Raw genomic sequence first — 27,849 nt, forward strand, 5'->3', positions numbered from 1 at the left:
TGAATCCACAAGTGTACAAACTTTTATTTAACACATTATATCTGTTATTATTAATATTATATTAATATCATTCTTAAACATCATCGTTACCTTCGGCGCCAGTGAAATGTTGATGCCGCTGAAGGTGACATTTATCCACCGTGTTCATACAAGCATTTCCTCCCCTAATCTAACATTCACACACACTTCAGTCGATGTATCAGGGGAAACTAGGGGTTCAGTGTCATGCCCGAGGATGCTCTGACATGCAAAAGAAACCAGAGATCAAACCACAGACAGGTTCATTAGCAGGCGACCCGCTCTACCTCCTGAACCACGACCAAATGCTAAGATTTCCAGATAGGTAAGAAGGTCGGGATATTTATATAAAACATACCTTTAAAATAAAGAATATGGAGGATGTTGTTTTGAAAATCTATATTTTTTGATGGTGGGAAATTACAAATCAACATGAAATTAAGAATGATTAAGTGAAAAAACAGGAAAAATGATATATACATTGCTTTTAATGATTATGCATGCATGAATGTTTAAGAACTGAAACTGTACATGTAAGAGTAACAGTGTAACAATGTAACAGCAGTGTGGTGAGGGAGGAGCAGCTAGCAGGCCCAGTGGGAGTGCAGCATGGAAGTCCAGTCAGGCAGGTAGGACACCGGGCTTTTATTTGGCATTAACAGTAAGAAGTCGATACCGGAAAGTTCTCCACGGCTCTAGACAATCCGGCCATACATGTCCCGGGGGTCAGGTAGATGTCTGCACCAGCCCGTTACAAGGTCTTCCTGATATCAGGTGAGAAGAGAGCAGCATGCGACAGTCCAGTGTAGGAGTCTCCCCTACTACCACAATAGTGTAAAGACGCCCCCTAGCGGTGCAGTTCCATAATGACAGTTGTTACATAGTGGGTTTGTTTGTGTTTTTAATATGAACAACTTAAATCTTTGGTTTTAAATTCCACTTTCTCATTTTTGAAAATGAAAAAGTAAAATAAGAAAAAGGAGGGAACACAGCAAACAGACGCAACAACAAAAAAAGCATCTGTACACATAACTGCAATGCATTTGTGTGTTTCTTTTTCTTTTAGAGTTAACCTCATTTTACCTGAACTCCCTTTACATCACATTGGTATCTTTGTATGTGACAGAGAGACATTTCTGATATTTACATACTCGTGCATGCTCATTAAAAAAAACAACAAAAAAAAGCTCAACAAAAACAGCACAGCAGTACGAGAAGACTGCAGAGACAGCTGTGATCTTATTAGTCCACCGGCTCAGGGAGGTCCTGGTAGCTGTGGACCTGTGGATCGTACTGACTGATCTCAAATTGTTCACGGTTGAGCTCAGCGTATTCTACCGAACCCTGCAGACACACAAGCAAAGACAATAAAGATTCTGATTATTAAATACACAACATAAAGCAGTATTTGATCGTGGCTGCAAATAAGATATATGATACTTTCAAATCTGATTTTATGTTTTATGTTTCTGTGGATTTTATGCATCATAACAGATGCCAAAAGCAAAAGCTGCAAATTGTCTACCAAATATTCTGACCTGAGAAACCAAATCTGCTATCCAGAACACACAACAATGAAAAATTAGCCATCTTTAGACAGTGATGTCACATCCTCAGTTTATTCTTCAAATTCCCCAGTTTAACCGCCTTGAGCACCATTTAAGGACAAATAGCGCGGCCATCAGTGGTATGTTTAGGGCTCAGTGGGAGACAGTATGTTGGCTGAGATGGGATTGAAGGTAATTTGACTGGACCGCAGCGCCTGATCTGACTGCCTGATAGGGAAGGAAGCCCCGGCCCAAATGCTTTTGTTCTCGTCTGGAAACTTTGACAGCCGTTTCCCTCTCTCTGGATTATCGGCCTGCAGAGGGTCACCGAGAGCAGAAGGATACATTACATGAGTTACTATAAAAAACTGTGGGGACTATTTTACCCACTGGCAGAAAAATACAAGTGTGCAATAAAATGAAGATAAACTTATACTGCTTCTCATCTTGTGTCACTTCCAGAACAAGATAAAAGCATGCATCATTCATTAATGCATAAAAATATACAGCACCAGTACTAATCATCACTCCACAGGGTCTTATGCATGATTCAACTGACGAGCTGTACCTGCCATTGTGATGAACTCATACACTGCGGGTCAGTGTGCAATACTGAGGCTTTTAACACTTGAATGTAACAAGTGAAGTGAATACATTCAATGCATTTATAACTCATAATACCTCATCAAATTTAGATGCAATCTTAAAAAGATTACGGATGCGTTAATCCGTGTGTAATACTGAGGAAGTGAAGAGGTTAAAACTCCAGCAGCATTTTTATAGAAGTATGTAATGGTTTGAATGAAGTGCTTCAGGGCCATCATAAAAATAGAAAACAACAAGTCGTATACGTCCACTGCCTTATCTAAGGATGGGCTGGGCATCTACAGCAGTCATGTGGCTTCAGGCCATGGAAAGGGGTCCAATAGAAAACCTGGGTGGCATCATTTTGTTCCATAAATCGTTGAAGTGCAACTGAAGCGTGCTGTTGAAGTTTTGCACCACTTGAAGTTGATAGGTCTGCTTCCAAAGGCTCCCAAAGGCCACCCAGACTCGGTGGCAGATCCATGTATGACATAGCAAATCTATTTAAAATGATTTTGCCTCGTGATGATTCTGGTGAAGGCGACAAGCTAAACTTCATCATCTCATCTGTGCACCTTGGAAGCAGGTGCCAGAAACTTCTATGTTTTTATATTCCTGAGCGTATAAAGTACAGTAAACACAATGGATGTTTCTGGAAATGACGTGATGTACAAGACTGAAGGAACTCCTGTTATCAAATTGAACATGGACTCTGCTTTTGAAAACACTAAAAAAACATGAGATTACTGTTACATGTCTTGTATTTGTCTTGCTATGATAACTGGGACAGGCTCCAGCCTATCACAACCTTGATAAGGATAAGAGAATCAAAGGATGGGTGGATGTCATGTATTTGTATACTTAATATAAGGGTGTATAAACAGGTCACAGGCAGTAATAAAAAGTGAAATGTCTGCTCTCTTGCCAACAATCCCACCAAAGACGTCTGAAGACGAGTGTGACTGTGCAGATAATTACTCACATAGTCGGGGGGATCAGCAGCACCTGCAGGAAATAGTATCAGTGGTTAAATGTGCATTGGTTGGGTGTGTACACTGCTCAGTCACTGGCTGACCTCAGCGTCATTCATTAGTCATTTGGCTGTCATGTTGACCTGGGTGACCTTGCTGACTCATTCGTTCTTCCTCTGCAAAAGCCTTTGTTTCCACCTATAAGTTCAGTCTCAGTCATCCAAATCGATATCTACCACATTCTCTCTTTAAAGATTCTTCTCTCATCGTCTTTTATCAGTGCTGGACAGGAAACATTAGGACTCTGATGGACTTCTGGATAGAGACATGCAGCGTCTGGCTGCTGTTCTAATAACAGGAAGTCTCTGCCAGTAGTAACAGGATATGGTCATGGTTGTGTAGCTGGAAGGGGTAAGCTGTCTTTCTATGAGTAATAGAAGTTTTTAATCTTCAAATGATATTTGGTTAGATCTGAAGTGTCTCTGATAAACTCAGACTGCAGGTTTTAAAGCTGTTTTATCTCATTATTTGTCACTCAGAAGCAGCACAACCAGATAAGAAGCTTATATGATTAAACAATCAATAGGCTGATAACTAAAGCCTAATTATATAGACTCAGAACAACACTGGCTTTCATTGGGAGGTTTTCATACTACAGAGGACCAGAACTGCAGGTCTTTACAATACTGATATTTTTCTTTTTAATTTGTATGTATGTTTAATGAATGTCTGGATTTATTTATCCCACAATTTCCACATATATTTATTCACATTTTTGTGTTTTTGTAACAATTTTTTGTATTTTTCCCAAATTTTGTGGAAAACCCTAACAACGAAATCAAGCAGAACAAAGAAAGAGTAGACTGTCAACTGATATCGGCTGAAGAGTAAAATTATTGTTTGTGTCAGAGTCTGAGAGTGACAATAAAACAATGAACATATTATTCATAATACAGCACAGGCCTAATTTAAATGTTTTACATTTTTGATGGCTCCATTTTTAAAGGCAACTAAAATATTGTACATATCTCAAATTAATTAACTCTTACATTAATTATTATTTACGGTGGATATTCTGGCATATCATTTTTTAGTATGTGCTTATTATTCTTTATATACCTATTATTTATTTGATGTTGGTAGTTTTAGACCTCCATATCACAAACTCTTAAGGAAGACAGACTGCTGAGCAGCACCATTGTGAAACTAACTTTCTGAATAGTTTTTCATAGATTAAGTTAAGTAGCGTGAGAGTGGTTCATCTGTGGATGGTGAGACGGTGAAAATAAAAAATAAATAAATTGCTGTTCAAATTTTAGCTTACTGCCTGATAACATTTAGAGAAAAACACATATTAGTGGGATAAAATGCCTTTTCATTTTATTAAGAATACATCGACTGTCTCACAGTGAGAGTTCTTTCTAACAAAAAACTGAAAATGAACTGAGAATGAACAAATCCATCAAATTTGAATAAACATCTACCTAATTATAAATTAGTTTGCAAATAAAACAAAAAATTTTTTTTAATGAAACAAGTTTTTCCAGTTTTCCATATTCACTTTCAAAAGCAGCTTATCTGAGCTGGTTAGGAAACCAAAACAATGAGCTGAAAGATGCTAAAACAGTTTCAAAGGCTGAAGCAAATTGAAACGTTTGGTTAAAAAAAAAAAAAAAAAAAATCCCCGTGTAGTTATATAAACAAATCTAAAGTTAAAAAGTAAAATAATAATTACAAAAATCAATAACGAGAGCTGCTTCTAAGATCAAACTCACCATTTGGAGAGTTTTGGAGCTCACTGTAAACTGTGTCTGTGCCTTTTCTCAGTGGAACTGTTAAGGTAAAAAGAAACACATTAGTCTGCCTGAGCATCAAAAGACAAACTTTAGCAGATACTGTCTCTGTGATCTATAAATAGGCAGGTTATGTCACACTCCAACTGCCATCTCAGGTCCGATGGGACCTTGAGCACAAGACCACGAGGAAGAAGAAGAAGAAATCACTCTGGCGTTTAGTTAAACCCTTCCTGTTTATAAGGTCTGCGATGATTGTGGAAATCCCAGCAGTTATCTCTGCATTCACAGCAACCTGGAGATGTATTAATTATGGGTAATTAGACCCCTCCTAGTACGCGTTGGTTGCTCTTATCAACTATAAAGGAAGTGCATAAAGTGGTGAAAATTACTTTGTTCAGGAGGTTTGGGGAAACTGCGAAGAAAGGAACAAGGACAGACCAACAAAAGGTTTAAGAAACATTTTGTGTAAAACTGCATATTATTATATATTAAGCCATTTCTTTATTATTTACTTATTTTCTCTATTTGTTATTGTATTTATTTCCCCCCTCTTTACTTCACATCGCACACAATAGCTTCCTAATATTCCTGACGACCGGCCTTTTTTCTATAAGTATTGTAAGTCTGTGTCCTAATGTGTCTTCTCCCACAGTTGTTTCATTTTTTTAAATAAATACTGGATTATTTCCCTTCTGTGTTCGTGCACTGCTGACCTCTGGCAGGATCTGTTGACCGGGCGTGCACCACCTCCGTGTACTCCACGTTAGGCTCGTTGGACACCTCGCTGATCTCATCATCGCTTTCTGCACCAATAAAAAAAATCTTTAACACACTGAACTATTTCACTTTCATCTTGCAATGCTATAGCTATGAAGCCAGGCTGGAAAAAAGCTGTGTGTGTGGTATAAATCTGGAGGATGGCTACACAATTCCAGCTACTCCCAACTACACCAGGAAAACCTACTTTGTAAGGCTTAAATTCCTTTGAGAGGTACATTTTTAGTAGAAGGATCATCTGACCACCTTATTCTTCTTCTTTTTTTCTAGAATAAATTCTGCACTTTAGAGCAGGGGTCTCAAACTCCAGGCCTCGAGGGCCGGTGTCCTGTAGGGTTTACATGTGTCCTTGATCCAAAACAGCTGATTCAAATGGCTAAATGACCTCCTCAACAGAGGAGTTCTCCAGAGGCCTGGTAATGAACTCATCATTTTATCCAGGTGTGTTGACCCAGGGCACGATCTAAAACCTGCAGGACAGGCCTGGAGTTCGAGACCCCTGCTTTGGAGAACCCATGCAAAGTATAATGGTGTGGGTTTAAATTTGGATTTTTATTTTTTTAATTCATGTTATTGTTTCAGGCCTCATAGCTTCAGAAGAATGTGGGATATCCACGCTGAAAAACACATGTAAGCTCTGTTCAGAGCTGCAACCAAATCATTTTCACACAATGGTCGTGTCCAAATTCATGGGCTGCATCCTCCTGAGGCCGCATTTGTAGACCGATTACGTCACAGCGACGCGCCGAAGGCTGTCCAAATTCGTAGACTCCTCCGAATGCGGCCGACAAATGCGTCCTCCTTTTCCCCGAATTTGAAGGATGGGTCGGGTGTGTCCTTCTTGGCCCACCATATCCCAGAATTCATAGCGCGGCCCAGCCAAGCTCCAGTTTCCGGCAATGGCGGCCGCTACTAAGTTTTAAAATTACTCTTATTAATCTTTCTGGGCCACAAAATAAACTTTAAACATATTTTCAGGCGAGAATGTGGGTGTGTAAACTTCAAATATCTGCTCGGTTTGTCAAGATATGACATATTTGCAAAAGTGCTTCGACGTTTTCGGTGACGTCTGTCACCCCACCAGCTGAACACAAAAAACGGAGAAATATTTCGGGGTCCATTTTCGAGCCGTGGCGCTGACAACCGGAAATACTCTGAATTAAGGGCGGGAGTAGATCGAGAAGGCTAGACCGTCCAATTTCACAGCCGTTTACTTCCGGCCTATCCGACCTCCTGAGGACCCGGCCCACGTAGACCGCGAAGGCCGGGTCCTCAGGAGGATGCAGCCCATGAATTTGGACACGACCCATGTGTCTTCATAATGGACAGCTGCCATAAAGTGAGACAAAAGGGGTAAATCCAGGACAGCTCATTAAATTTGCTGAAGTTATTTTAAAAAAGACTAGGCTGTTTCTGAGGGGGTCAGCTGGGAACTTTCTCTCTAAATTTAACTCATTTTAAAAGAAATCATGTCAGAGCATTAAACGGTGATGATGTTCGTATCTCATTTCACCTGTTTCAGGTTTCCGTTTACTCCACACGCTGACTTCAGCTCTGTCCACCTTCACTGTAAAGCAGACAGGCAGATTGATTGACTGCTTAATTGATTACAGGTTATTAGTCATCCGCCAAAATTAAAGTTACAAAAAATGTGCAACAGTAAGAATAAAAAAACATACCTTAATAGGTAACTAGTAGTAAACACTTACATTACATAACCACAGGTGTGGTTGTCACTGTCTTTTTGGGGAAGTATTCAGTACTTTTTGATCTCCTGAGTTACCAGCCTCCCCATCTAAGTCTTGTCAAGAATGAGAATAAATGCATTTCCCCAAATCTTAACCGATTCCCTTCATGTTTTCACATGGTCAGAAGAGATAATGAGATAAACTTTTGGCAGCACACTCCCTCAGCTCGGCCCACCGGGGAGATTGAAACCGTAACAAAAGCAGCAGATTTTAGATTCTCATCTGGAGCACACAGAAATCCTTTACTGCTTCGTAAACAATAGGTTGTTAATTCAGCAGCGGCTGAAAAGCAAAAACAACTTCCCAGTTGCTAAACCAAAGCTTGTGTGATTAATTTCCTCCACCTTCTGCACGCATTCAAACTCGCCTGGGCTGAAACAAAATAAGCTCCGACTCTCCTCACCAACACTGGTTTTTATCAGCAACGATCCCCGTGAGCGTGCTCTGCTCCAACATAGGAAGTCTCTTGCAGACTCCATTGTTTCAGTTTTTCAAGGAAGTCTCTGTTGCACACATTCTTTCTGAGATATTAATGTTGATTTTTTTTGCCTTGGGTTTAGGATAACCAAACACTAAGCATGTATGATAATAATAAATATTATTCTTGGACATTTTTACACAAATGTATCCTCAGATGAGCAGAAAAAAAAAGAAGTATAATGAATAAAGGGCACCAACACACCTCTAAATTAAACCATTATATTTATTCTACAAGTCTCTCTTCCAGTCAGAAAAGGGATCAACCAAAAGTATATACACACGTTTCCTGTGAGTATAATAAAGCGTATTTACAAATCAGCCCGATTTTAGACAAGTAGAAAACAAAGACAGACAAGTAGAGCAAAGTAGAGTTGTAGTCGTGCAACTGCAGACAGACACAGTGAGCAAAGAAACAAACAGCCAGACACGATAATGTTTGGTATAAAGTCAGAGGCCATTTAGGTGGCAGGAGGAGGGGAGAGGGAGCAGTGAGTGTAGGTTTTAGCCTCCTTTGTAGTGAGAAAATATCTGTATATAATGTCCTAAAAAATTAGCATTATTAACAGGATTACTTTTGCTCGTATTCATCCTGAAAAGTCTTTCTGTGAACTTTCTTTTCCTTCAGAGTAAGTAAACATTGCATCAATGTCCCTCCGCCCACTGCTGGGGCGTCTCTACACTGTGGCTGGGATACTGTAGCTGCTCCTGTTGCTGATGTCAGCAGGTACCGACGCCACGCTATGTCGCGTCCCATTGGTCACTCTCCCCTCCTTGCCATCATAGAAAGACACTGCGTCTGGAAGAAGATGATAACGGGCGCTCTGAGCAGTTTGCAACAAGTGTGACAATCAGTGCCCTGCGCTGTGACTTCACTATCACCCAGCATGCACATAAGGCTGTTGACTTCCTGCAGCAAAATCCTACATTTCCTGCCTCTGCTTAGACACAAACATTTCCAACTAAAATACTAAAAACAGTGACAGCAAAGACAGACAACACACTCACACATGTGAACATGAACAGAAGGGCAACATAGACTGTACCACAAACAAAAGGTAACCAGGTCTGCTTTGCAGGAGCCATGCATGCATAGTAGAACATGGATCATTGGGGGGTATGGGTTACATGCTGCAGGCTACGATTGTGCGAGTGAGGGGAAGGATTATTGGATGGTAGCATAATGACTAATGAGGCCAGTTAGTGACACACAGGAGAAAAGTAAAACCAATCTACCTGTGGCTGCATTATAAACGTCTGTGTCGTGGGTTAGATTCACTGTTAAAGGGTCATCTGATTTAGGGCTCGAAGGCTTTCTGAGAAATGGTGAAAATAAAGTTAGTTCAGGCAGCAGTGAATTCAAAAAGAAATCAAACAAATTCCACTAATCACCATAGCAACATACATAAAAACACAACTATAGAGGTGGTTTTGCATGTTGTGGTCATTTGTTCTCTAGCTTACAGCCTGCTTCTTGCCTGCACACGTTGTGTTTATAAAAATCAACCATGCCTGAATGAGCAGATTTAATAAGAGTAAAAGATAAAAGTAAAAGATTGACTTTTTGGATAACTGGCTAAAAAAAACAAAAAAACCAGCGCAGGATATGTGCTGTGATTGTTTAAGCTCGTAGTTTCATTCATTTTCTACCAGGGTTTATAGTATTGGTGTTTTTTAATTAACAGTTAGTGTATTTCTGATTTCTTTTAAACATAGACCAGAATAATAAAGCACGTGCTGTATTAGACGTTTGTATGATGGCTTATTACAGCCGATGTAGGAAGGGTACTATTCAGAGATAAGGATATTCTTGGACATTAAAGGCAATCTATTACCAGTGTTGGTCAAGTTACTTGAAAAAAGTAATCAGTAACTAATTACTGATTACTTCCTCAAATAAGTAATCCCGTTACTTTACTGATTACTTGTTTTTAAAAGTAATTAATTACTTAGTTACTTAGTTACTTTTTAAAAACACGATTTACAACCTGAATAGGTGATAAAGTGATAGATCTTTCAGCCCAATTCTACTTTTTCTGCATAATCATCATACAAAATGTAATCAAATGGAAAAGTCTCTTTTTAAAACTTGTTTTATTAGTTTTAATATTTTAACTTTATGCATCAAGCAAAAATTAATTGTATGCAACATTCTCTGACTGGAAGAAATTTGTTTAATATTTAAACCTATTTTCTGCACATTCCAGCACATAATTAATATATATATATATATATATATATATATATATATATATATATATATATATATATATATATATATATATATATATATATATATATATATATATATATGTGGCAGGATGAATGTTATCCTTTGGTTCAACCCACTTTCAGCCTGGCGCATTAGGGGGCGCTAGTATAAATAGTGGCCATGTGAGCATACCTGGATCGCTTACCTATGATCTCCTCTTTGGTCACCTGACTTCCCCTTGGTGTGGCAGAGATTATTCTGAAGCCTCCATCGCGGCTGGTAGGTGTTTACCCATCGTAGTGTGTGCATTACCTTACTTGATGGTAAACGGATATTGTTTTTAGGGCATAGCTGTGGAAGCCTCCTATGAGCCCCTGCTCATGTTTCATGACACGGGGTTACTCGGTACGTAATTCAATTTCGTCTCGATCCTTGCCTTTTATTGTCTGCTTTTATAGTAATTATTTATTATGCTTTGCAGGAAGTGTGGGCCTTGGTTTTACACAACGCCACACTAACTGAAGTGCTGCTGCTTTGCTTTGCTTGGCTTTTACCGTCTGTTCCCGTTGTGAAGTTTCTTTTCCTGCTGCTGTCCGCTCTTTAACGTGGACGTCGGCGTGGACGTCGGCGTGGACAGCGGCCATATGCACGCCGGTTATGGGAGTCAGCTGGCGTACATATTGATGAGCGTATGATTAAGTTATAGTCGGGCAGACGGCTAGTTGGAGTAATACGGCGATCCCGTTTGCTCCAGATTTTAAAGTTTTATCCCGATTGTTGTTTTTCTGTTTTTGATTTGTAGTTTGGATTTTTGTTACACCACTGGTGGGAGGCCCTTTTTATAGCTGCAGATCACCAGTGTGGTCCTGCAGTAGGGTTATCCCCCAGCGCTACATTAGTTTTGTTATCTATTAAACTTTTCTTTGTTTCTTTTATTCAGATGCGGAGTGCCGACGTGGAGGAGACCAGGGTGCCTTGGTGGTGGGATCCCTTGAGTGTACACACCTGCCTTGTTTAATTTATTAGTGTGAGTGTGTGATTTTTGTGTTGCACTTGTGTCTTGGTGTGTTTTCTTTTGAGTTTGTGCGTGGCATCCCTGCCCCTCCACTGGTAAACCTCAGCTCTGAATATATTTTAAGCATATTTGTACATGGATTTTTATGACTGTGTTTTTGATAATTGTTAATAAATTGTCAATTTGTTTTAACATTGAACCTCGTCTCTGTACTGAGTATAACAAACCTAACTGCCTTCGTGGTGATTAGTGTTATTGATTATTCTGTGGGTGAAATTCCCAGAGTGGCGTTGTCTTTAAAAATTGTGAAGAGTATTTACTTTATTCTCACCTCGTGCTGCCATATATCCATATATATATATATATATATATATATATATATATATAGTTTACACTCACTCTTTCAAATAGATGCAAGTAAAACACAGCAGAAAATAAATAAAGTCAAAGACTAGCGGTCCTGTTGCTCTATTTTCATCTGTAAAGCAGGAGTGGGGTAGGCGGAGGTTTGTCCTGGTGCAGGTGTGCCGCAGCGGTCAGTGGAAGGATATAGCAGTTTCTCTGTGAGTTTCCCATTACGTCGTAGCTACTCGGTGCTTGCTTTGAAGTTTAGGGGTTTTTTTCGCTGTAAAAATAAGTTTTCTTCCCACGCACAACGGACACTAATGTTTTTGTCACTTTTTATGGAATCAAACTCAAAGTAAGGTCAGTACTTCCACGCTTTAAACGCTGCACGCTCATACTCTCTCTGCACTCGATATATGATCCACTGTTGATCTGCACACAGCTGTTGTCACCAACGTCGCACTCGCTTACGTCACTGTCATGAGACATTCTCGCAAAAAAATTACGGTTTTAGTAACGCAGTAACGCAGCGTTCCTACGGTAAAGTAACCGTAATCTAATTACCGTTTTTGCAATAGTAATCCCTTACTTTACTCGTTACTTGAAAAAAGTAATTGGATTACAGTAACGGCCATCTCTGTCTATTACACTCTTCCTCATTATCCTCATCATCCTCATCAATATCATTATTGATGTTCATGTGAAACATAGCCAGATTTTCAAATAGTAAGGTCAGTCTCTGTCCAGGTAATTTTCAAGTTCAATGCTGTGGGTGTGAGCACAGAAGCCACACCCACCTGCTGTTTAAATCTTCTGTTTTCAAGGGGCAGCCAATCAGAAGACAGTTGAATTTAAGAAGGAGGAGTTGAAGAAGCTTGCTTCAGACAAACAAAAGATCTCCTTTAAACTTTGTAACACATGATGTTTGTGTTATTTTAACCACACTAACATGCACAACAACCAGTATAGTTCTTTAGAGACACCAAACACTACTACAGGACCCGAGCCATGAGCGAATAAAACTAACATCTGCAATATCTGTCACATTCAGAGGAAGCAAGTATTCATGATAACTCACACCGACAGTTCAGCAGCTGCTTCTCTTCTATCTACAATAAGAGAGGACAAGTGAGGGGAGCAGAGGGGAAAAAGGCGAAGGAAGGTTGGCTGTCATACATAGACAACAGAGGCCTGAGTTGCTGGAGGACTGTAAGTCTCTCTACCTCTCTTAGATTTGATGTTCAGCATGCTCGCCACCAAGAGCAGAACTAACAGCAGCAGCAGCAGACAGGCCACGACAATCAACCCTTTTTTCCACGGTGCCATGAGTACTGTAGAGAGACACAGATGGGAGGTGAAGTCAGTAACACAAAAGAACATAAAAGGGAAAAAACAGCAGCTTATAAAGGAGAAGAAGGTGCTAAGATGTTTGTTTGGAAACCTTCCACGTTTAAACCGTTCCTCTTTCTAAGCATTACAGGAGATGGAAATGTGCAGGGCAGTCAGTGTGTGCAGTCTAAAATATCCATCTGCAGATCTGGAGACATCTTTTACTATCATCAAGTCACAATTCAGCAACTCACTAACCTTAAGAACTATTAAAACTACGCTTTATTGCTCATTTGCAAATGCTTGGAATGACATTAGTGTAAAAACTGCCAAATCAAGCTAACCATCGGCGCTACCTGCTGTGGCGATCTGTTGTGAATAAGCAAGCGGCAAAAAAGTAGTTATGGTTTAACTTTAGACGTATATTAAATCTGACTTAATATCCGGGACCAGTGTTGTGAAGGTTACTTTTAAAATTTATTCCACTACAGATTACAGAATACATGCCCCAAAATGTATTTTATAATGTATTCTGTTACATTACTCAATGAGAGTAATGTATTCTGAATACTTTGTATTACTTAATATATTATCAAGCTTCTTACATCTACATGAATGTACTATTGCTGTGTGATTTATTACTTTTACCAATACCAACTAGATCTTGAAATCTTAATATAGATGTGTAACAGTAGGTGGACATTATTCTGCGCGTATATAAATCAGGTCCGCAGCTCCGAACCGTAGTAAAGGGACCTCTGGCTAATGCTTCATGTTACATGTCGGGCTCGTAACCAAAAACTAGCTTTACTTTGTTGTTTGGGTCAACTTTGCTAGCGAGAGACACAGAGAGGCGTTGAAAAGCTGCTGCAACAGAACTTATTGTTTTGGAGGAAAACACGAACACAGTGTACAGTTAAGTCTTGATAACTCACTTACAACTGGGCTACACTGCCCATGAGGCTACATTCTTTAGGGCTATGCCTGTAACACTCTGCCTATTGCCTTCATATTAAATAATTTTTTGAGCAATAATTAAAAAAAAATATTTCATTACGTCATTATACAGGCCGCAAGTAGAGGTGACATGGGCCCCGAGATTGGACTCAGGCACTAGAGTCTGTTATTGTGTGTTTTCTTTCCACCTGGGTGGAATTACCAAAAATAGAGAGGAGACAGCCTAACATATTAAACAGGAAAAGACCGCTGTGTAATCCCTTTATTTCAACAAAGTAACTATATTCTGAATACCACCTTTGTAAATGGTAAATACAGTTACTCGTATTTTGTATTTTAAATACGCAACGTCGGTACATGTATTCCGTTACTCCCCAACACTGTCTGGGACAGAACATGTGCTAAACTAACTCGCTAAAGTCATAGTGAATCCATCCACCTTAGCTGCCTTTCTGTCCTACTGGCTACTTGTGGTATTGCAATGCAAAATAAATTTCCTGCAGGACTGAAGACTTGGTTAGACTGAAGAAAAGATCGTGGTTTGGGGCTGTTTCTGACATTGAAATAAAATACTGTACGACCAATAAGAGCAGGGTGATGCCTGCTAAGCTCAGTCTCACCTTGTACATTTACGTGCTCACTTCTGACCTTGTTGGCGCCGTTGGAAGCCTCACAGTAGTACTCGTCACTGTCATTTTTGGAGACTGGTTTTATCTCCAAGATTGAGTAGGTCTCTGTGGTGGTGTTGGTTTGCAACGGTACTACACTGCCGGTTCGGTACCACTTAAAGGTGACTGGCCCTGTGCCATTAACACTACATATGAAATGGAGTTCTTCTCCCTCTGAGAGTTCTAGTGAAGAAGGGATGACGGCCAGAGTCATTTGGCTCAAAGGCACTGGGAGAACAAAACATGGAAGCAAAGAGGTGAGATTAGGCAGCATTGTAAAGTTTTACTTTGGCTTTAAAACAAGAACCTAAGCTTACAGTGTTTACAGTGGTTTTTGTGTAGATTAAACAGGAAGGACACTGTTTCTTGTTGTAAATGTAACTAAAAGTTTGAACAGAATGCAAGTTCAAACTGTGTGTGTACTGATTTGAAGAGATACACACTATCTCTTCAAACACACAATAGAGTTAGGGTTGGGTGGTCCTTTCATGTTATACCACTTAATGCCAAAAGGTGTTGCAGTGAGTAAATGCAAGCTTCAATTAACCAGACAAATCATTAACAATAAGTTCTTATTTATAATGTCACCCCGGCGAAAGCAAAGCTTCTCGAGGAAATAGAGGTGAAATTTAAGATAAACGCTAAAAGTTAAAAATCGAATGAATCCAAAAACATCTTAATGTGCCCACTTTTAAAACACTGCCACCTGGTGGTCAAAGTGATATTTTACAGAGGACAAAATTCCCTTTAACCTCCTAAGACCCGAACTCTTCCACAGCATGCATTTAAAAATTGCATTTAAATTTTGAAATTTAAATTTGCATTGCATTTAAAAATCGAATAAATCCAAATCTTAATGTGCCCACTTTTAAAACACTGCCACCTGGTGGTCAAAGTGATATTTTACAGAGGACAAAATTCCCTTTAAAGACAGAGCCAGGCTAGCTCTTTCTGTTGGTTTCCACCCTTTATCCCAAATGTTCTATATATTCTCATCTCTCATCTTTTATTTTTTAAAAATGTAAAGAAATGAACAAAAAAAATCAGTTAGGCTTAAATATTTACCGATGACATTCACGCTGAGGTGTTGACTGGAGCCAGTTTTGTTGGAATGGAGACTATTCTTCGCCTCACACCTGTACTGTATTTCACCAGGCTCTTTGATGACATCCATAAAGACAGCTTGTCGATTTCGCTCTCGGATGACTTTTGTGCCCACTTGGACGTTATTCTTAAACAGGGTGTAGTTTATCGGCAGGCTGCCATTCGACTGACACAAGATGGTGAAGCTCTTTTTCAGGATCACCTTGTCCTCAATTGAAATCTTTAGAGCAGAGACGTGAACTACAGAGGAGAAACAGAGCACAGACTTTATGAACTGAAAAAGTAAAACAAAAGTTGCTGCTGAAGGCTTAAATAGTGGCTATTTGTGTCATAGTGTAGAAACATAAATTATTCACAATTTAATGAAAGTCTTCTTGCTGATTAAAAGGTGATTTTTTAATTTTGTGAACCTGAATGGTTGTTTGTTTTTTGTTGGACTAGCAGCCTGTTTGATAACTGGGCCCAACTCCAGCTATCAAACTGGATACGACGATGTTGTAATAATACTAAGAAAGGAAGAATTTTTTATCAGCTTTTATTAAGAGCTATGACTGCAATAAAACAATAATTTTTAATTAATGTTTTTGGGTAATTTTCATGTCTCAGAATGGGTTTGCTGATTTACACACTGGTTTTTATTGCTTAAAATCTAAATTGAATTTTAGTTACTGTCAGTGTGGTTAAATTGGTAAAAACAGCAAAATAAGGAGATTTTGATGCATCCGGTTATTCACAGTGAAATAAATCCAAAATCGTGGGCCAGCCGCCTCCACTAACTGCTATGGTTAGCTGAAGACAAAGAGCTGAATTTCAATCAATCACAGTAAACTCTATGATTCATTTTTTATTTTTTTATTTTTTAAATGATACACAGCAAACATTTCCTGACAATTTTTACATTTCAGATTTCTCTGATTTTTTCCCCTGAAGTATATTTTATATTTTATTTTCAAGTCAGGTTTCGTAGCCAAGATTCTTGGTTCTAGTTTCCAGTGTTACCATTATTATTATTCCATTATTATTACTCTATATCAGCTACACAAACTAAAACTTGACAAAACTCTAGTGTACCACATATCTACAAAAGGCATCACCTATTTTCTATCAGATGGTGCTACTATCTCCAAATCCAAATGATCCTTTGGCATTATTGCCTTGATGGAGTAATGTGAAAACAGAGAAAACAGTTCTCCTGGGTGATGGTGGCGGGTCACAGGTTTGCCAGCTTGGAGAACGCAGCTCATGTCCTGTTTTGGAGTTTTATGTTGAGAACTTACTGCTTAGGTTCAGGCATTAGGTTTAACAAAAGGCTTAGTTTAATACCTCACACATTGCTTTCCCTGTGCATTTAAATGGTCCTTAACATTGTCCTTATGTGATGATTTAGGAGTAACTGATCTGTCTAAACTACGATTGTCAGGCAGTGATTTGACAAAAGTATCTGATGCCATGGGAATAAGCGTAGTCTATTAAATTGGCGATGCACTTTATTATTTTTATTTGTTTATTTATTTAAGCAACTAGTAGCTTTTGTTTTGTTTTTCACTGAAATTGGATTTCTTTTAATTCAGGTGATAACTGATAACTGTAACACAAGAGCTGGGCCAGCACAATGTAGAAGCAGTCCTATCATGACTTGTGTGTAAAATGGACTTGACTGCATTGACATAACAATTTTTTAGTCTGATGAACCATTAGACCACATTTACCAGGACTCACACATCGTCTCTGCACACATCACACAAAGCTACTTGAAGACGAGGGACAACCTACTACACTGCCTGTGCCACATGGACACATCAGCGCATTTAGAGATGAAGCTATTTATTGACACATTTATGCACTGAAGGACCAGAAGGGCATCAGTGTGCACTATACCCTGGACCCAAACAGAGATAAAGAAAACTCACCTTTAGGGCGAATCATCAGGGTTTTGCTATCTTTCTTGATGCCTTTGGCTTCAGCTGAGCAGGTGTAGTTGAAATCATTCTGCAGGGCCTTCACGTTAAATACTCCAGGTTTACCAGAGCTTGGTAAGTTTTTAGATGGATAAAGAGTGTAGTCCAAATCCTCCCTGTTGATTCTTTGAGAGGCAAAATGATCACTGTTGCAGGTCAATGTCATAATTTCCCCTTGAAAGACTTCAGTGGGAGACATGGTGAGACTGGGCACTGAGAAGAGCTCTGTGGGTAGGTTTACAGAACACACAAGTCAGCGTCTAGATGGATACATTTTTGCAAACATTAATGCAGTAACACAAAAAATGCGTAAACTATTTTAAAAGACCATTAGTGTGCTAAAGTGCATATTATTATTACTGAAATAGCAAATGGCTACAAAGTTGCATTAATTGCACAGCCATAGCACTAACATTAGGGCTTCATTAGGGGGTAGGGATAGCTCAGTAGGTAAGGTGGTGGCCCCATGATTGGAAGGTAGGGGGTTTGAAACTCTACCCTGAGGTACCCCTGAGTAAGGTACTGCCCAGGGAGCAGTGTGTAGGGACGGTAATACAAGCACACTCAGTGAATGAATGAATTACTCATTCACTGAGTGAATGGGTTAAATGCAGATCAATAAAGTATACATTATTATTCAAAATATTGAGTCCATGAACCAGTGGTCCTACAGCCATCCGAAAAAAATAAGCTTCAGATAACTGTTTACAGAGGTCATCTTTCCTGTGTCCACTTACCAAACACTGAAATCTTCTTCTCAGTGTATTTCTCCACATTTCTCACTTCTACTCTGCAGTCAAATGTAAGCGCTTCAGAGGCCTTTGGTGCTGCAACCATGTTGTGGTTTATTGTAGAGTTGCCAGTCCTGAGAAGCTCGGTGCCCTGGCTCAGGAATAGCTTGTAACCTTCAGAGCTGGAGGGAAAGTTTTGGGCACTACACGAGATGTTGAGGTGGTCTCCTTCATAGATTGTGGAGTTAGGGGAAATCTTCAGTGCTGGTGTAATAGAAAGCTCTGTGGAGACAAAATAAATGAAGCACTGAGGTGAGACCAGTGCTTTGAAAAAGCAGCACAGTTTCAAAATGCTACTGACCTTTGACTGAAACAGTGACGTTGTTGCTTTTTGTTGAAGGGAAGGTGTCCTCAGCTGTGCGGATCTTGTAGGAGCAGTGAATTTTGTGGATGCCAGCACTGCTTAACCTGAAAGTGGTCTTTGCTTGGTTGGAGAGTCCTTCCACCCTGCTTATCTGTTCATCATTATCGAAGAAGAAGAAGATGAAGGTCCCTATCTCACCCGGAGCTATACAGGTGGCTCGTACCTCCTCCCCTTCATTAACAACGTTCATCTTAAGATGGAGAACTGGCTGCGAGAGTCCTGGAAACATAAACAGACAGATCTCCCACATGTACTTGGTATTGCATTCAAACACATCCACAGTGTCACACAAAGGTTAAAATGATTTTTGATCGTAATCTGATCTTGTTTTGTGCTTTTCTCTCTCTGCTCTCCTTTCTTCTCTTTTCCAGCCAATCGCAGCAGATGGCTGCCCGTCCCTGGCTGCGATTCTGTTGGAGATCTCTACCTGTTAAGAAAATTCTTCTACCTCAGTCTGGCCAATTTTGAGGATTTCTTCTCCAAGATTTTGGGTGCTTTCCCTTGGTGGGTGTACTGATTATGTAACTTCTCCGGTGTCAAATTTGAGGTTAGTGTCTTTATGGAGATAGTTTTGCTGTATTGTGACCAATAATATAACAGAGATGTCAGAACTGGACAGAATTACCCCAGCAGTGATGTCACTAACAATGTCTTAGCTTGTGCTTTTGGATTGTTGTGCACCTGACAATTATTGTCAAAGGAGCTTGCAAAGTTGCTTGAAGACGTTTCACCTCTCATCCGAGAAGCTTCTTCAGTTCTAAGGTCACGTCGGATGAGAGGTGAAACGTCTTCAAGCAACTTAAAGAAGTCCAGACGCTTTTCTTTGCAAGCTCCTTTGACTGTTGTGCAGGACTGCTGGTACGGTCCACCAGATGGAAAGGCACTAGTGCACATGTGTCGAACTCCAGGCCTCAAGGGCCGGTTTCCTGCAGGTTTTAGATGTGTCCTTGATCCAACACAGCTGATTTAAATGGCTAAATGACCTCCTCAACATGTCTTGAAGTTCTCCAGAGGCTAGAGCTAATTATTTTATTCAGGTGTGTTGACCCAGGGTGAGATCTAAAACCTGCAGGACACTGGCCCTCGAGGCCTGGAGTCCGACACCCCTGCACGAGTGGGTCAGTTTTTAAAGCTTTAAGTACCAGCATAAATGGACGTCACATTTCTTGTAAACAATGACCAATAGGTCCCCAATAACTGCGGCTTCAGGCTTCTGCTCTCCACACTAAAAGCACATATATATATGTATAATTTAAGATGATGTCAGGGCTGTTGGCGCATACAGTGGGGCAAAAAAGTATTTAGTCAGCCACCGATTGTGCAAGTTCCCCCACTTAAAATGATGACAGAGGTCAGTAATTTGCACCAGAGGTACACTTCAACTGTGAGAGACAGAATGTGAAAAAAAAATATCCATGAATTCACATGGTAGGATTTGTAAAGAATTTATTCGTAAATCAGGGTGGAAAATAAGTATTTGGTCACCTCAAACAAGGAAAATCCCTGGCTCTCACAGACCTGTAACGTCTTCTGTAAGAAGCTTTTCTGTCCCCCACTCGTTACCTGTATGAATGGCACCTGTTTGACCTCATCATCTGTATAAAAGACACCTGTCCACAGCCTCAACCAGTCAGACTCCAAACTCCGCCATGGCCAAGACCAAAGAGCTTTCGAAGGACACCAGGAAAAGAATTGTAGACCTGCACCAGACTGGGAAGAGTGAATCTACAATAGGCAAGCAGCTTGGTGTGAAAAAATCAACTGTGGGAGCAATCATCAGAAAATGGAAGACATACAAGACCACTGATAATCTCCCTCGATCTGGGGCTCCACGCAAGATCTCATCCCGTGGGGTCAAAATGATCATGAGAACGGTGAGCAAAGATCCCAGAACCACACGGGGGGACCTGGTGAATGACCTGCAGAGAGCTGGGACCAAAGTAACAAAGGTCACCATCAGTAACACACAACAACGGCAGGGAATCAAATCCCGCAGTGCCAGACGTGTTCCGCTGCTGAAGCCAGTGCATATCCAGGCCCGTCTGAAGTTTGCCAGAGAGCACATGGATGATACAGCAGAGGATTGGGAGAATGTCATGTGGTCAGATGAAACCAAAGTAGAACTTTTTGGTATAAACTCAACTCGTCGTGTTTGGAGGAAGAAGAATACTGAGTTGCATCCCAAGAACACCATACCTACTGTGAAGCATGGGGGTGGAAACATCATGCTATGGGGCTGTTTTTCTGCCAAGGGGACAGGACGACTGATCCGTGTTAAGGACAGAATGAATGGGGCCAAGTATCGTGAGATTTTGAGCCAAAACCTCCTTCCATCAGTGAGAACTTTGAAGATAAAACGAGGCTGGGTCTTCCAACATGACAATGATCCAAAACACACCGCCCGGGCAACAAAGGAGTGGCTCCGTAAGAAGCATTTGAAAGTCCTGGAGTGGCCTAGCCAGTCTCCAGACCTCAACCCCATAGAAAATCTGTGGCGGGAGTTGAAAGTCCGTGTTGCTCGGCGACAGCCCCAAAACATCACTGCTCTTGAGAAGATCTGCATGGAGGAATGGGCCAAAATACCAGCTACTGTGTGTGCAAACCTGGTAAAGACCTATAGTAAACGTTTGACCTCTGTTATTGCCAACAAAGGTTATGTTACAAAGTATTGAGTTGTATTTTTGTTATTGACCAAATACTTATTTTCCACCCTGATTTACGAATAAATTCTTTACAAATCCTACCATGTGAATTCATGGATTTTTTTTTCACATTCTGTCTCTCACAGTTGAAGTGTACCTCTGGTGCAAATTACTGACCTCTGTCATCATTTTAAGTGGGAGAACTTGCACAATCGGTGGCTGACTAAATACTTTTTTGCCCCACTGTAGTTCTGAGCTTGATGTGAACTTCCCACGGCTGACCAGTGTGTAGGGAGAATATTGCAAGCAGGTCAGTCATGTGTCATAAAACAGAAAGAAAATGCAAAATGTGTAAAAAGTAAACTCTGAAATCTCAGCTGCTTTCCCAACAACATCTATTTCTTTCATAAATTTATAAGTACATCCTTATAAATTCAAAAATTCTATCATAGTCTGAATATGATCACATTCAAATGGACCTGAACTGGAACCCTTAATACTGCAGCTTTGCATGAAAACAAACCCACCTTGTACGTTGAGTCTTTGCGCTTTGCTCAACTTGGTGTCGCCTTGGATGTCTAGCTTGCACTGATACAAGCCTGTGCTGAAGACTCTGGCATTGTGCAGCTGGTACACGAAGTCCTCAGAGGAGCCAATGGTCTTGGTGTACACTATCTTGTCATCCTTCAATATGGTGTACTCACGAATCAGCCCCTTGCCAGTACTCGTGCTCACTGTGGCATGGCATCTCAGAGTCACATTGGTCCCCGCAGTCACATCGTTCCTGGGCTCAGTGATTAGCTCGACACTTTGAATTTTGAATTCTATGAAATGAGATTTAACAAAATCAGTTAGAACTCATTTATCCAACCATATATCCTCAGCCTAAAACTTTTAACCTCAAACCATTTTTATATTAATTTTACTCCTTTGAGAGTTCAGCCATGTTGAAGTGTACAATGCAGTCCACTCTTCTTATTTTCTGTCACATATATGTTGTGATGTAAGCTCATATTAAACACCAAAGTTCCAGATAATGAGCTTAGAGTATGAGCCAAAACTCAGGCTTCGGACAGTTTGTTCTACTATAAATAACTCTGAATTGAATTGACTTTAATTAAGTAAATTCTACATATTACTTTATGAAGAACCTTATGTTACAGTTCACTACTATTTAGTTTTATAATATTTATGTTTTTCCTCAATGTATCTATCCCAAGCACATCATAGTATAGATATGCTTGGTGGATTTCTTGCTTTGCGTTACGCAGTTATACGCTGTTATGTTTGTTTTGACTCAGGAGTGAGAGATTGTTAGTGTTTAGAACTCCCTGTGAAAACAAAACGTTTGATTATATATTTGTTTTTTAGAAAAGGAGCAATTTTTTCTAAAAGGAGCTGAAATTTACAGGAGCTGTTAAGGAGAAATATTAAGCTTTAACCAAAGAACTTTGCCATTTTTGCAAAAATGAGAGAAGTACAGCTAATAAACAGCAATTATGATCATATAGAAGAAACAGTAAAAGGTCCAGAATTTCTCGTTCTTAAAATATTTTGAAAATCCTGAATTAGCATTGATATGAACAATATCAACTCAGGATTCCTCCTTATATAACAGATAAATTGTATATTCCACTGCATCTTAGTTTTTTTTTTATAAAAAAGCTCACAGGAGCTTCCGAAACACGAATATTTGTTAGTTTTCTGTGATAATAACCTAAACACTGATCATGAGTTTGTGTTTGTTAGACATGCAGTGAAGCTGTTATGAGACATTAACGTTGACTTTGGGGGAATAATGACAGGTCTGTGTTAGTAACATCTCACATTTTAAGCACAACACAACTGACTAATGATGAAGAAAAACAATCCTCTCCCCAGGGCTTATGTGCAGTAGGTGCTTGATTTTTTACAAACGGGTTCATATTAAACTAAAACAATTCAGGTGGAGGGTGAAGCTCCAGAAACATTTGTAGCACATGTATTTCAGCTAATGGGCTTCATCAGGGTTAGGATTATACTTAGGTGTCCCTGAAGGCACCGTGGCAACACTTGGCTGAGGTAGCCAGAACATTTAGTCCACATGTTCCAAGGAAGAAAAAGGAAATGAGTCAGTCTATTTGTCTTCTTGGTTGATTTAATCCATCGTGATTCACAAGTTCATCACTGCGTCCTTTACTTTCATGCCACAGCCTAAGAACCGAGCAGTGATAAGTTGGGGGCTCGTCCGGGATGAGCTGCAAAAAATCAAACTCTGCTTCTGGTTTTATTTGCTTTAAATTTTACAAACAAGAATGACAAACCTTTAAGCCTCTTTGTCCAGCTTCTGAGTCACAGTTTAATCACTTCCTATTTAAAATGGCACTCCCTAGAGGTCATTTTGGTGACATATTTTCAACAACTACAACAAAAACATCTTTAACAGCTGTCACAGTATCGAGTTTGGTGCTCAGGAAGCTGATGTTTTTCTGTGGAATGCCATCCTACTGGTAGCTATGACCTGGCTGGATGTGAGACTCATACAAGAGACAATGCAAAATACAAACAATTCATATTGTATGAGTGTAAAATTCTTGGGTGAATAAAACAAAGGTAGGTGACTCCTCCCCCCCATTTTTTACTCACAAAACTGATAAGAAACACTACAGGATCATACGTGTGCATTTTTGTATTTCCTTCTTTATTTCTGTCCTTGTGAATCACTCATTTTCTTTTTTTTTTTGTTTATTTTTGAGTGTGTAATCACAGTTTTCTTTCAGTAATGCTTTTTAATTCTCAGCCCCTTTTTTCTGGTTTAATTACATCTGCCATCGTTTACAGAGCAGCATGGGAAAGCTTTGATAATCACCGGAGTTAGTCCCAAAGCCACGACTCAGTTATGTTTCACAGGTAAAAACTAATGAGTCATTCTCAGGACACAGGTGTTTATGTTCACAAATCTTTAGGGACAACACTTTGCATTCTAGTCTCATCTGCAACCAGAGAGGAAAATACTTTTAAATTAACAACTGTGAGGGTTTTTTTCTGCAGGTAATGAGAAACAAAAAGCATCTGCACAGGTATGTTGAAGTCTCCCCACTAGATCACCATATGGTCAAGTATTAGAGACAACAGGCTGCTGCTGTGACTCAGAGTGTGTTGTTTAGAGGAAGTAAACAAACCCTGAGAAGGCAGGAAAAGCACTTTGTTAGACAAACAGCTACTCAGGGGACCTTTCACCATTTCAGGGTGTGATGAATCTGGAGCATGCCCAGCATCATTCAACAGGACTGGCAGAGCTGGTGATGAGAAAAAAGCATGCATGCAGGGCAGAGATTTGCTGCTGGTGCTCCATACAGATAGTGAGTTACAATACTGACATACTGAGTTGGATATAACATCCTGCAGTACTAATTTTTCTTATATTTTACTACATAGAAAATAAAGAAATACTGTATGTTTTAATCCACAAAATATCTAAAAATTGTAATTCAGTTTTATTTAAATAGTCTGGTTCAAAACAACAGTTTTCGCTTCTATGATGTTGTACCTGTTCAGTGGGAAGGAAGTACCTAAAATGAAGATGTAACACATTTTGGGGTCAGCTTGAAAGAAAGGCAGGTGGGAGATCTGAGATCAAATGTGACATAATTGGATCTAAAGTATAATGTGATATTAAAAATACCGGTATCATTTCCTAAATGTTGCCAATGGAAACAAAGGCAACAACATTTTAAGCAAAGTTTTAAAGATAAAGGGCTTTTAATGAAAGGTTATTTGACCTTAAAGAGGAGGAATCAGGTCCAGCTGAGGATAAGAGGCGATATTTAGAATATCAATATAATTTAAATATAATATTATATATCGTATATGTTGTCAATACAAATAATGGAGGCATACTTTTAAATCTCTCTGTATAGCATTATTATCACTTTGACCTAAAGACCAGTCTATTGCCTTTGAAGGAGAGGTTAGAGGTCAAATGTGACATGATATTTTAAATCTGTATATGGTACTTTCTACATGTTGACAATACATACCACACTTTTAAGAATCACAGTTTCTAAGTAATAAGGCTTTTGGGAGCAGGACAACATGAGTAAAAGGATAAAAGAATAATTGAGTAATAAAAGTATTTAAATATGAGTATTGAAAAATATTAGAAGAGGAGAGCAAAAAAAAATGAACCCTTCAACTGATTTATTTTGTATAAAACATAAAAACATAATGTGCCGTATGGCAAGCAGTACATTTGAAAATGGATTGAATGGCTTTGTGAATATTGAGGCGAAATTATCATCGCAGAAATATTAAAAGACATAAAATCCAAAATGATGTAAAAACAGTTTTTCTCCCTTTGCGTGTAGGAAAACAGACACACAGCCAGAAGCTCCTAAATTAGCTTTTTTCACTGGAAAGTGCAAAATACTATGTACATGTAAATCTGGAGATGAAAAGACTGAGATGTATTTAAAAAAAACTGCACATGATAAGATGAATTTATTATTGTGTTTATTGTGTATTTATTAGTACTGTATGTATTTATTTCCTACAATGTGTCTCGCCTGTACTTTAAATTTAAAAAAAAAACTTTTATGTCTTTATCTCAGTACTTTACTGTATGGCTAAAACAATTTTATATCCTATTATTATTATTATTATTATTATTATTATTATTATTATTATTATCATTATTATTATTAATAATAATTAATAATAATTTAAGAGTGTAGTGTGTCTTGGCTATTGTCTTGTTAAATTATTTACCTCTCCTGATCTTTAACCTCCTAGGACCTGGCGTCCACATATGTGGACGTCACATTTTGGGTTATTTAGACCAAAATACTAAATTTTGCTCTACGCGGGCCTGATACCCACTCACGAGGACATTATACTGCCTCTGTTTCATCAAAATTTAAAACTAACATCCTCATATGTGGCTCTCAGTTTTCTTAGAAACAAAAATCGGGTAAAAAAAATAAATCTGGTGATTCTTTGTTTTTACATTCATCGGGTCCCAATCAGCCCAAAAATCAAAGAGAAATTAAAAATGCATGCCGTGGAAGAGTTCAGGTCTTAGGAGGTTAAAACACTTTCATCAGACACAATCTGGAAATAACCTAATAAAACTGGTTATTTGTGTGTTTCTACTCGTACTGAGAACTTTAACACTATAAGACACTTGATTCTACACACTCTAGGTGGTTCTTATCGACCACACGAACACTCACATCAATGGATTCATCAGGCGCGATTTGAGGTTCAGCTTTTTTGCCCAGAACTTTTCGACAAACACACCTAAGAAATGCCCCAAAATGCCCGACAACTACAAAAACCACACCTAATTCAGAAAAATACATCAAACACATCCACAAAGCCACTTAAACCTGGGTTTTACTCCCAGTTTGGACCTGCTGATAACACACGCCTTGCGTCAGACGTGAATCTGTACAGCTGCACAGCTGATCCAAAGTGACTCATGCCTTCCATCACAAACCAACTTCAGAGTACAGGGAGGTGTGTGACAACGCTCGCCAACATGTTCCCAACGCTTTGTGTCGCAACTTTTCCACCATGGCAGAGACCAGAAAGCTCTGATAACAACTCAGACTGTTTCCACAGTCTTAGTGGAAGATAGATGATTGACGCCAACCCAGTAAATGGAAAGTCAACAATAAGCTCAATGAAAACAGGCTCTTTCTGAGAGCCAGTTCAGCTCTTGTGTTTCCTGCAGATCAAGTCTAAGCATGGACTCACATCTCTCATTTAGCTTAAATGGTACTCACCTTGCTGTGTGTTCACCACGGTTGCTGAGTATAGGGCTTGGAAGAAATAAAGAATTTAAACCACAAAGTTAGAGACAATCATCAACTGTATCCTCAAATAAAAAAGTTCCTAGATAAAATAAAAAGTGAGTATTCTCACAGATGGACAGGAGGGTGAGGATGAGCCGTTGTGGGAGGCCCATGCTGTCTTAGGAACGCTGCTGGCTGTCCTGGAGGTTAACAAGCTTGTGACAAAGCTGGCTGCTGGTGTGGTCGTGTGGCTGGTCAGGATCTGGGAGGCGGGAGCGCTGACATTAACGTGGTGCTTTAGCTCAGCCGCTCATTGGTAAGGCAGTGACGACGGTTATCACACCAAGCAGTCATCGGCTTGGCTTAATTTGACAGGAAGTGAGTGTTGTTTCCTCAGGATGTTCAAACCGCCCCGGCCTTTGCTGTTGTGGAATGTTCTCCTCTGGCCTCCTCTGTGTCTGTGTGTGTGAAATAGTAGCCACAATAATGCTGAATAGCATGGGGTGCACAAGTGAGGCCTTTGACCTCTGACCTGGCCATGCAGGTAGGGAGAAGAAGACGAGCACAACAGAAGCCGTTTCCTGATGGGAAGATGCTTGGCTCAGCTGCTGAAAACAGTTTTCCCTGACATAAATCTGAGCACGGCTCTTACAGGACACATGGGGATGGAAATATTCCCACTACTTTGTTTGGTCTGTGACGTGGTAAAATAATTCCAGAGCAAAATCAACCACAAAGTATTCAATTCTAAATGAACAGATTACAATTGAA

At 39.6% G+C, this 27,849-nt stretch overlaps 1 protein-coding gene and 1 long non-coding RNA gene across 11 annotated transcripts; both read right to left on the minus strand.

Annotated features, from left to right (window-relative positions):
* Positions 1-486: 486 nt before the first annotated feature.
* Positions 487-27,823, minus strand: pecam1b (platelet and endothelial cell adhesion molecule 1b). Of its 10 annotated transcripts, XM_085162758.1 has the most exons (16): positions 27,209-27,820; positions 27,070-27,105; positions 21,832-22,128; positions 18,600-18,881; positions 18,245-18,520; positions 17,460-17,732; positions 15,511-15,789; positions 14,398-14,673; positions 12,715-12,822; positions 12,570-12,600; positions 9,156-9,235; positions 7,208-7,261; positions 5,631-5,720; positions 4,897-4,953; positions 3,133-3,155; positions 487-1,362 (listed from the first exon to the last, which is right to left on the minus strand). In XM_085162758.1, the coding sequence occupies exons 1-16, from the start codon at positions 27,249-27,251 to the stop codon at positions 1,261-1,263; spliced, it is 2,307 nt and encodes a 768-aa protein (XP_085018884.1). In that variant the 5' UTR covers positions 27,252-27,820; the 3' UTR covers positions 487-1,260. The 10 variants fall into 10 exon arrangements, 8 of the variants coding, with proteins under 8 accessions (XP_085018884.1, XP_085018883.1, XP_085018885.1 ...); XM_085162757.1 differs by lacking the exon at positions 487-1,362 and having other exon boundaries at positions 1,405-3,155; positions 27,209-27,823; XM_085162759.1 differs by lacking the exons at positions 487-1,362; positions 9,156-9,235; positions 12,570-12,600 and having other exon boundaries at positions 1,407-3,155; positions 27,209-27,821.
* On the minus strand, positions 25,994-27,063 carry LOC146516193 (uncharacterized). Its single transcript, XR_014874553.1, has 2 exons — positions 26,582-27,063; positions 25,994-26,549 (listed from the first exon to the last, which is right to left on the minus strand). It is a non-coding gene; the product is annotated as an uncharacterized LOC146516193 (long non-coding RNA).
* Positions 27,824-27,849: the final 26 nt, after the last annotated feature.

This window comes from Neolamprologus multifasciatus, chromosome 6, assembly GCF_963576455.1.
Source record: "Neolamprologus multifasciatus chromosome 6, fNeoMul1.2, whole genome shotgun sequence".
NCBI classification, from domain to species: Eukaryota; Metazoa; Chordata; class Actinopteri; order Cichliformes; family Cichlidae; genus Neolamprologus; species Neolamprologus multifasciatus.